This window comes from Phoenix dactylifera, unplaced genomic scaffold (assembly GCF_009389715.1).
Source record: "Phoenix dactylifera cultivar Barhee BC4 unplaced genomic scaffold, palm_55x_up_171113_PBpolish2nd_filt_p 000207F, whole genome shotgun sequence".
NCBI classification, from domain to species: Eukaryota; Viridiplantae; Streptophyta; class Magnoliopsida; order Arecales; family Arecaceae; genus Phoenix; species Phoenix dactylifera.
In genome coordinates this window covers 669,889-680,223 of record NW_024067723.1, presented here as the reverse complement: position 1 = coordinate 680,223, position 10,335 = coordinate 669,889, and the positions used below count along the sequence as shown (strand labels likewise).

General features: G+C 43.8%; 1 protein-coding gene across 3 annotated transcripts; it reads right to left on the bottom strand.

Annotated features, from left to right (window-relative positions):
* Nucleotides 1-2,360: 2,360 nt before the first annotated feature.
* Nucleotides 2,361-9,546, bottom strand: LOC103720331 (PRELI domain containing protein 3A). Of its 3 annotated transcripts, XR_606128.3 has the most exons (3): nt 8,868-9,546; nt 3,664-3,753; nt 2,361-3,303 (listed from the first exon to the last, which is right to left on the bottom strand). XR_606128.3 is itself a non-coding variant. In XM_008809976.3 (2 exons), exon 1 carries the CDS (start codon nt 9,469-9,471, stop codon nt 8,899-8,901), a length of 573 nt encoding a protein of 190 aa, XP_008808198.1. In that variant the 5' UTR covers nt 9,472-9,546; the 3' UTR covers nt 2,896-3,303; nt 8,868-8,898. The 3 variants fall into 3 exon arrangements, 2 of the variants coding, with proteins under 2 accessions (XP_008808198.1, XP_026665502.1); XM_008809976.3 differs by lacking the exon at nt 3,664-3,753 and having other exon boundaries at nt 2,896-3,303; XM_026809701.2 differs by lacking the exons at nt 2,361-3,303; nt 3,664-3,753 and adding an exon at nt 3,799-5,334.
* Between the last annotated feature and the right edge of the window lie 789 nt (nt 9,547-10,335).

The window sequence follows — 10,335 nt, the reverse complement described above, 5'->3', positions numbered from 1 at the left end:
GCAAAATTAGAACATTAGAACAATAAGGAAATAAAAAGTTGCTGTAACTATCCTTACCCTGAGGACGTGCCGAGCTCAAGCCCACGTTCACCAGGGCGTCCTCGCTAATGAGGCCATTCAGCAAAATCCCGTCCCCAAGGCTGCGGATGGTGTCAAAGATCTCCTGCTCGCGCGGAGAAAGCTGGGGGAGCCTGTTGATGGATTTAAGCTGGGCCGGCCTCCACCTGGGGTCAAACCCCCAGGACCGTTCAGAGCCCAGGAAGAAGAATTTCTCCTTCCAACCATGAATCGATGAGGGGGCACCATGAAAAAGTGGCCGACCCGCCCGGAGGGCGATGTAGAGCCACTCCCCGTCTCCCGGGTTCGACTTGAAAATAAAAAGTCGCCGGAAGACGTTGACAGAGGTAGGAATCCCCTGTAGTAAACACAGTGACAGGAAACCCATCACTGTCCTCCAAGCGTTTGGAGTGAGCTGCGCCGGAACCAACTGGCATACCGTCAGCAACTCATTCACAAAGCTGTGGAGAGGAAATCGGAGGCCGGCCCAGAGTGACTCCGAGTGCACTCCGATCCGGCCTACCGGAGGATCGGTTACCCGATCCCTTCGCCTGGCGGGTTCCAAACGGAACCCGTGAAGAGGGAAAAACCACTCTTCGGCCATCTCGACCTCCAGGACACTCATGGTGGACACTACTTCGCTAGGCAAAGAACCCATTACAAGAGAGGGAAATCAAAAAGAAGGGGGACCTGGGAAGGAAGCCGAAGAGAAGGGACTTCGATTTGAGGAAGACTGGGAGAATAGGAAGCTGGAAGCAGAAAGCAATGGAAAGAGAACAGGGGGCCGGGGGAGAGTTTATATAGACCTCCCCAACGGCCCGGATCAGCGAAGAAAGCGCTGCATCCTGGTTAGATGATAACACGTGTCGGTCTAAAAGACAGAGCGATGCATTTAATTAGGGTTAGCGCTTCGAACGTCGAAGCGCCCCATCGGATCGCGCGGAAAGGCGTCCGCAATCGAAGATCGTGCGGCCCCATCATGAGCCCACGACGCGAGGACGCTTCGCAAAAGGTGTCCCAATAATGAGGCTCTTCGGGAAAGAAGAGACGCCGCCTATTGAAGGCACCTCGAAGCGTTCGATAGCTCAAAACGCGCAGTAAATCGAAATTTTCGGAATTCGTAATAACTCAATTAAAGCTACTTCCCGCGCTCCAGCTGATAGCCAACTGGAGCTCGGAAGTCGGGGGGTAGTGTTAGGGGAAAAATCCTAAGTCATACATCCACGGAGGCGCTCGGCCGAAGTACACCGACCGGAAAGCCGCTCGGCCGAAGTACACCGACCGGAAAGCCGCTCGGCCGAAGAGCGCCGACCAGAAAGCTGCTCGGCCAAGGAGTGCCGACCGGAAAGCTGCTCGGCCAAAGGATGCCGACCAGGAAGGCGCTCGATTAGAGGGCGCCGACCAGAGCGCGCGCCAAGAGGTGCCCCACCCAAAATAAGCTGCTCGGTTAAAAAGTGCCGACCAAAGACAGCGCCAAGGCGCTCTGCTAGAAGGTGCTCGTCTAAAGGGCGCCGACCAGGAGTACTCAAAGCAGCCCCGCCACAGGGCGCCCCATCGGGCGACCAGCTCGGCTCGGCACCCTTGCCGAGCCGATGCCTTTACCAAATGTTCAACCCCCGCCTAAAGTCCAAGGGACTTGACAACAACTACGGCTTGCGACCTGCCACTATCTCCAAGCCATCAAGGCATAAGATCTCCGCAGGCGTTCGGCACGACCTGCCATTAATGCATGAGACTCCCTTAAGTCTCCGATGCACTCAGGCATTTAATGAACACGGCCCAAGACGATCTCCGGATCACTGAACCATCAGAGCGTATGGCTCTACCTGGCCGCCGGTTCATTCGGTAATAAATGCACTTACCATCCACAGACCCCAGGCCCGCTACGGCCGGCGGTTCAACCACTCCAACAGGTCCGATCGACCGTGACAGCTCCCTGGTTCCGGTCTGATTCGGCCCCATTCTCCACTACGCCATAAATGGGCCAAATTGTGCCCAATTATGACGGACAGGGACAAATCCCCCGGTTACCTCCCAGATAACGTAATCCCCTCCTATAAAAGGGAACCTGGGAGAACCAAAGGGGGGGAGGGGAAAAACAAAAACGGAAACAGATCCCCGGAATTGAACCCGCCGGGAAGCACAGACGCAATTGAGGACATCATCCTCTTCGTCTTCTTTATCTTATCCAAATGTTCTTGCTGTCTTCTCCATATACTCTCTTCCCTGCTCTCTCCACATACTTGTCCCCTCTGACTTAGGCATCGGAGGGCCGGAGCCGGGGAGCCCGGCCACCGGCTTTTTGCAGGACAGGACAGGACTGGACGCACCACCCCTCTTCGGACTGGCACACCCCCCGCAGCAGAGGACGCAGCCAGCCGGCGCACCGCCGTCCGCCCCCTGTAGCAGCGGAGCTCCTCCTTCCCCGGCTTCGCGGCGGCCCCCGGGTCCAATTTCTAGCAACAGGTGCGTAGTAGGGGGATGGCCGTCCAGGCTAAGCATGTATATCGTGAAGCCAACGGGGCAACAGATTGGATAACCCCTTATGTGGCTAACCATTCTGGGGAGATCCTTTGGCTAGGGGAGGAGGATTTACCCGGAGCACTCCGGAATGTGTTATCTTTTGACTTTCTTGGGTGTATTTTTATTTCTTTAGACAATCATGCATCCTCTGTCTCAACCATTTGTGCAACTACAGCCCCTTGCTTTGTGGTAATTGCCTGAACTGAATGCCATGTTTGCAAACATCACTTGGTAGCAAAATAAACTCATTCCAATCTGCAGGTATTTATTTTTCCTTTCGGCCACGAGAGAATCTCTACTGTAGAAAAGACTTTCTTGATCAACAGACCATGCTAGTTGATTTATGCAAGAGGAAACCTTGTTATATATTTATTCCATGGCTCACAACAATCTTAACCAGATTCAGAAACTGCAACATCCTACTACTACATCAAACTTTAAGTAAAAGAATGTTTGCATGCTAGCCCCTTGGAAGGATAAACCCAAATTGTACAATGTTTTTATTATGCAATCATACCATCCATCATAAATGTTGCAAGAACACAAATTCAAAACAGCATCATTTCCTTAATTCATTTTGTTAAGTCTGTATAAGTTTGTGCCCCTTGTATAAATTTCCTTGCATCCAGGTAGCCAGGTTGGTAAATGTTGCAGAAAGGGACATGGGAGTTCAGAATCATACAATATTTCTGTTGTGCAGAGTCATACTATCCATCACAAATGCTGCAAGAACACAAATTCAAAACAGCATTATTTCCTTAATTTATTTGTGATCTGTATAAGTTTGTGCCCCTTGTATAAATATCCTTGCGTCCAGGCATACAGGTTGGTAAACTTTGCGGAAAGGGATATGAAAGTTTACTGGCTTTCTATATTTTAGTAGACAAAGGAAACTAAGGTGAAGGCAGAGAAAACCTACCAAATGCCTATATGCTTACAACAACCATTGTAGCGATTTTATTGACAGATCCCTTTTTGCGATTGTTATTTTTTGCTATTAAAGAAGGAAGAGAACCTTTTTTTCTTCCTCTCCGTATAATTTTCTACACGATAGAATGAGATATGTTGCTGTATAAATCTTACCAGAATTAGCATCAGCCAACTGATCTTCTTTCTTCCACTTAATGAAATAAAAGCTCTCTTCTGGTGTAACTGGGAGTTGGGATCATCTCCCTGGTGTACTATTCCAGTTTAGAATCTTAAACCAGTACAAAAATAAGAAAAATAATAAATAAATGTGATCAAACAAGTTTTTGAATAATAACATTTTATAACTGGCTGTGAATTTTACTACTGTTGTGTTAAAAACTTAAACCACCACAATTGTCATTGTCATTAAGAAGAAAATCAATAATGATTGATTTGATAGATTATAAATAATAATCAGTAGTTCAACAAATTAAAGTGGGGTATTTGACTATGCAAAAGTGAGGTCAGGCATCCTAGTTTACGAGTCAATATTATCTTGAGGCTGAACAAATTTGTTTAGACATATGATATGCATAATAATTAGCAAAATTTCTTCTTTGTATAGCTTCTGGATAATCTTATAAGAAAAACCGAAAAAATCATCTCAAGGCAGGACAAGGAAGAAGATATGACCCAGCAGGCTGTTTTGGTAGTACTCAAACTAGCAGAATTCTATGTCAAGAAACCATTTTCTAGCATGCAGTTTGCAGTCAAGTCGCAAGAGAGAGAGCTAGGGCGAGTGGAATACTTCTTAAACGACGCAGACTCCAAACAGAGGAAGGGTGATGTTGCGTATCAAGCAGAGGACATCATCATTGTCTTCGTTCATGCTCAAGATTGCAATGCGACGGCAAAAAAGAGGCTCCGTAGACCATATTGTAAGGTATGCTCTAATCATTCATGAACTAATCTCATGCCATATGGTTGGCATGGAAATTGAAGAGTTGAAGATCAAGAATCATGAGATCTCTGAAAATAGAAATACAGTCTTACTAATACATTGATAAAGGTGGATCTGAAGCAAGTACTTTTGCTGATTAGAGTTTGCAAGGAAGGAGGTATCTCCTAATCTAGATGATGACACAATTGTTCAGGCTTTAACCTAAATAAGAAATTATTTTTTTAATTACTTGATCCAACACAAAAATGGCATTTTGTAGTTTCCATAGTTGGAATGGTGGCCTTTGCCAAGAAGGTTTATAACAAAGAATATATCAAAAGACATTTTGATACCTGTTCTCGCATATCTGTATCTAGAGTGACTCAAATTCTGAAGAAGATTATGGGCAAAGTCATGGGTTTTGCAAAGATAATCTGGAAAGGATGGAAAAGGAAGATTTAAAGAGAAGCTATATAAGTTCTTGAGAACAAGAAGATAATAGTCATGAACAACATCTGGAGGACTGAAGAATGGGAGCAAATAAAAGCAGTGTTTCCAGATGTAATGAATGGAAGTAGTGTTCTTTACTCCACGTTCTACAGATGTTACGAAATCCAATGACCCTACAATCCTATCTCACCACCACCACCCTCTCTCAGCCATACAAAATACAATTTCTAAATGATGAAGTTGGGAGCTTTTTCTTGAGAAGATATTTCCAGCAAATAAGAACATTGAAAGAGCATGCCCTGAAGAGTTGGAGGCTTCAGGAATGCAGCTTGCAGAGAGATGTAGTGGTGTACCTCTGGATAAAGTGGTGCCCCGAGACCTTTTAGCATGAAAAGACAGAACATCTGCCATATGGATGGAAGTAATCAAGGGCATGGCTTGGGAATGAATAACATCTGCCAATATGGATGGAAATAATCAAGAGCATGGATTGGGAATGAGTTCAGGATGGCAAGCAACTTTTGCAAATATCAGCTTCAAGTTATAACAATCTGCCACACCATTTATAACGTCATGCTTCTTGAACAAAAAAATCAAAGGTTCGTTCCCAAGGACTGAGATTGCAGAGAACAGTATTGATTGGATTATTGATTGCGGAAGGCTTCATACCTCATACAAAGAAGAAAAACATGGAAGAGAGTGCAAAAGGCTACCTGGATGAGCTGTGGTTCAGAGATGCATGCATCAAGTTGCCGACAGGAAATTGATGGGAGTGCTATGAGGACCTATTGCGTGACTTGTGCACATCAAAAGCTAAAGAGGATAAACTTCTATGCATTTCTAGCAATTAAAATAACATGGAGCATGTAACTTCATGCCATCTTGTTCTCCATAATCTCACTATTTACCACAAGTATCTAATTGTACTGCACCACACTAACATACTCTAGCAGGTTTGAACTTCAGAAGCACAAGTGATTTGACATAATTGGTTTCAAAGGTGCACCTGATCTTACAAGGCTGCCAGAGGGTACTAAAGGCATGATCCATTTACAGTATTTGGGGTTGAGATGTACTGAATTAAAAGAGGTTCCTTCGTCCATTAGGAAATATTATAACTTACAAACTCCAGACGCCAGGTATACTAGAAAAATTCTCTGCAATTTGGAGGAATCAAGCACTCAGACACATTTTTTGGGAATTTAAGAAACCTACAGAAATTAAAGGTTGTAGGTGCTGGAGAATGGATAGAAGGGCCTTATGCTGGCCAACCAAGCTTCAAGCCTTGCACATTTCAAAAGACTTCTTGTTTTCCATGAAAATGTATTATGCTATTCATTTGGGCAAATACAGCACCTTGTCTCTTTAAAGTTGAGAAGTAGATAATCAATTGTGACAGATTACATTTTGAGCTTATCAAATGATTACACCTCTCTAAGTTATGATTAAGATGATTGTCAAATAAAAACTCCCAAACAGTAAAGAATCTCCACCAATTCTCACCAAGATAGCATTGCGGGGATCAAGATTATAGCAAGAACTGATGGTGATGCTAGGGAAATTGCCAAATCTGCGGATTCGGAGGTTGGAGAATGGCTCATATGTAGGGAAGAAGATGGTTTGTGCTACTAATGGATTTCCTCAATTACGGTGATTGGTGCTAGCTGGCTTGAATGATCTAGAACACCAGAGTTTGGAAAGTGGGGTGGTGATTAAACTTATCCATTTGCATGTCTCTGAGTGAGAAAAGCTAGAGATGATCCCAGAGGGAATGCAGCATGTGAATAAACTTCAGGAGTTGCAATTATGGGATATGCCATGAAAGTTCTAAGATAGGGTTCAAGAAAATCAAGGAGAGGATTTGCAGAAAATTCAATATGTGTCCTCCATCTTCATCTCACCTTAAGTCTTTCATTAGATCACCATTTGCATCTTGTCTTCCTATCTTCCCTTAATATCATGTCTCATTTCCGTTGAAATGCTAAGAAACATCCAACAGCCATACATCTTTTAGTATATCTAGGCTGATCTTCCTTTCTTGGAAAATATGTGCCATATGCTGCTTTCCTATGTTCTCTTGACATGTCTCGTTGGGAGTAGACCAGCTATAGCCGTATAGATTATCATACAAGACGACAATGATTAATAGGGGAAAAAACAATTTTTCTAAAAAAATGAGCACAAAAATATTGTATTTGGTAATTTGTTACTAAACAAAAGTAAGGGATCTGCACGATGCAATCAACTGATTAAATGCATAAAAATCCTAACAAATGTGCAAGGGTGACACTATAAATCCACTAACTGAATGATTTAAAATTTTTATATTCATTTATAGAAATTGATAACAAAAATGGTGTCAGTCATTTTCGTGGGAAAGTTTCTTCATATAGTCCCACAAAGCCATAAGGGCTTTGACACCTACCAAAACATCATGAGTGGCATTATACTTCAAAATTGAAAGTAAAATAACTCCGGCATTTTTATAATTTTCTCTAAAGTATTCGAATATTGTTGATCTGCTTAATAGTTCAGGAGAGAAATCGTGGTGAAACCATATTTTTCCTTGGTTGTGTTATACAATAGTTGATTTTTTGATGCCGTCGAGATGTTTTGATCTCGTATTTTAATACCTCTAGTTAATTTTTTTATGTAAACAGTGACATTTCATTGATAAATCAAAATTTTCACTTATTATTTGTCTTGCAGGAAACAGAATTAATTGGATAGTTTCTCAATAAAAAATGGTCACTTCCTGAATTTTCCCATGAATTTAGACCATCTACTGGTAATATTGGGTCGTGTTTTGTTGACTAATAAGTTGGGCAAATGTGTTGATTCAAGTTAGCTATTTCCTCTAGAGTGTCGCCAATTCTGGTTGAATACGGTAAGTATGCATAATAAAACCAATTACTCTACGCATGATCAACTGGCCCTCTATTGCTACATTCAAAATTTTCTGCTCGCCATGTATTTAGTGCCCTTAAAATATGTCTCATGTTGAAGTTTTATGTTTGACAGGGCATTGATCTTGCATGAATTCCTGATTTATTACAAGTTTTATAATATGGTAGTCATGTATCATTCATTGCCAAGTGTTGCATTTACACAATTTCATGCTAACTGTCGTGTACTTTTTGGCCATAATAAGTGGTTACTCAGTCATTTTGGAATAAAAAAGGGTTTCGGCCAAAAATAGGCCAGAAACCCTATTTCTACTTCTCCTATTCCTCCCCTTGTTCTTTTTTACTCTTCCTTTTTTTCCCCTCCGTATCTCTTTTTTTTTTTCTTTCAAGGAATTTACACTTTTCCAGCATCTTTTGTTGGAGACTCGATTTGTAGACGACAAATATTGCCGTTGAGGCCCGTATAATTCTGAGCATGCAGGCCTAGATTATTCACAATTCTTCAAGTATCAAACAAGCATGAAAACAAGTTTCCACAGAAGAAGAAGAAACAGACAATTGAGATGGAGGACCTCAAAAGAAGCTTACTGCATCAATTTAAGGATAAAGCACCTACAGAAAGCTAAGGTTGTTTGACCATTTGCATGAGAGAAGCAGAAAAATTGCCAAACACAGTTTTTTTTACTCGCTTGCTGTAAATTACGCTTGCCATTTGCTTTGCTTTCAAATTATATCACTGATCTGCTCAATTAAGTCATAATCCATACTAGTTTTGTTCTAATTTATCTGAATTTTACCGCCTTTAGAGTGTCTAAAACTTCCTTATCTTGATCAAAATTTCAAAAAGGGAAAAAGTGAACTATTCACTTCCATGCTTCTAGTTCTCAAAATTTTGGAACAGCGTCAGATTACAAAAGAAACAACAACAATAACAATAACAACAGAAGAGATCCAGAGAATTGGTTCGTGAAATGAGTATAGCATTGTCCAATTATTACTCCATCAATAACGATCGATGTGGTAGAAAGAAAATCCAAACTTTAAACTAGGAGAGCACTGGAAGTAACAGCGAAAACCCTAACCTCGGGGATCGCAATCAGGTAAAGGTCGGCATCAGCAAGAAGCGGCGGCCGACGACTCGGCCTCGAGGTATTTGCAGATCCGCTCGACGACCTCCCTCCCCTTGGCGCTGTTCTGCTGGAATCGCTCGGCGCAGCGCTGCTCGACCTTCTCGGCGATGGCGGCGAGGGCGGCGAGCGGGCGGCAGCGGACGCTGGTCTCCTGGCGGAAGAGCGTCCATCCGTCGGGGCGGTCCGGGTGCGGGCGGTAGGAGGAGCGCTCCTCTACCTCGATGAGGCCGCGGAGGGTGGCGTTGCGGGCGACGATGTCCATGGAGCGGGCGCGCGCGTCCACGACGGAGGACTCAACGCAGTGGCAGATGACGGCGTCCTGGCCGCTGAGGGCGCGACGGAGGAGGAAGGGGAGGGGCGGGGAGCGGACGGTGATGGAGCGGGTGATATGGAGGCGGCCGGCGGCGGGTTCGAGGCGGCGGGAGAGGGTTTGGACGTCGACGATGTGGGACAGCACGGCCGGGGTATCCGGGTCGGTGAACTTGCGCCACGCCGCCGCGGTTACCCGATCCCACGGGTGCCGGTACACGTGCTCCTGCGTGTACGCGCGGACCATCGGAAAAAAAAAATGGAGGCGGCGAGCAAGCGAGGCGAAGCAAAGCTGGCGACGGAAGGGTACGAGCTTGTGCTTGTCTGCATAAATTTCTCGAGGACAAGGCACCTGGGCCCACAGTAAATGGGCTGTCCTGGGCCGTTCGACATTGTCTGATGGCCTATTAACGCCCGCTATTCTTTTTTTTTAATTTTTTTTTACACAATAGATCCTCTAAAATGAGGCATCCTCGCATCAGGGGCAAGAATCTATAGCGAGCGAGCGAGGAGGCCTGTGCACCAATATGGCCATGCACTATATCAATCAGCTCAGTCTTTTTTTTTGGGGTCATCTTAAACTCTAAATTCTAAATCCTAAATTCTAAATTCTAAACCCAAAATCCAAAATTCTAAAACCCTAAATTCTAAATTCTAAACCCTAAACCCTAAGAGATGAGTGCATAATGAATGGAACTCACAGATGAAATGATTGGCTCGGTGCATGAAGTGAATATGGTATAATTTTTCGAAGGAAAGACTTATGTCCAGCTGCCCTGAGAAGGGAGGCAAACATGACCGAATGTGAAGCTGGCAAGAGTAGAACTGATGCTTTTCAAGATTTTTTTTGTCCAATAACCAAGACATCGCCATCATGGAGTCATCTTCAATGATAATATGGTGGGATTGGTCGGATTAGCTGTGGGTTGATTGCAATTCTGATTTTTGAAGCCATGCCATGCTGCAATTTATTTAACACTTGGAACTGAACTAAGAGAGTGGAATTCCAGCAGCATACAAAGCCTTCCTTTGGTGATCATGAATCACAAATCTGCTTTGGTAGAATTAGAACGAACGGATCCGTCAAAATTATTTTTGATAGAACCTGGTT

Excerpts from the sequence above, each read along its gene's own strand:
- LOC103720331 (XM_008809976.3), bottom strand. The coding sequence starts at position 9,471 with ATGGTCCGCGCGTACACGCAGGAGCACGTGTACCGGCACCCGTGGGAT.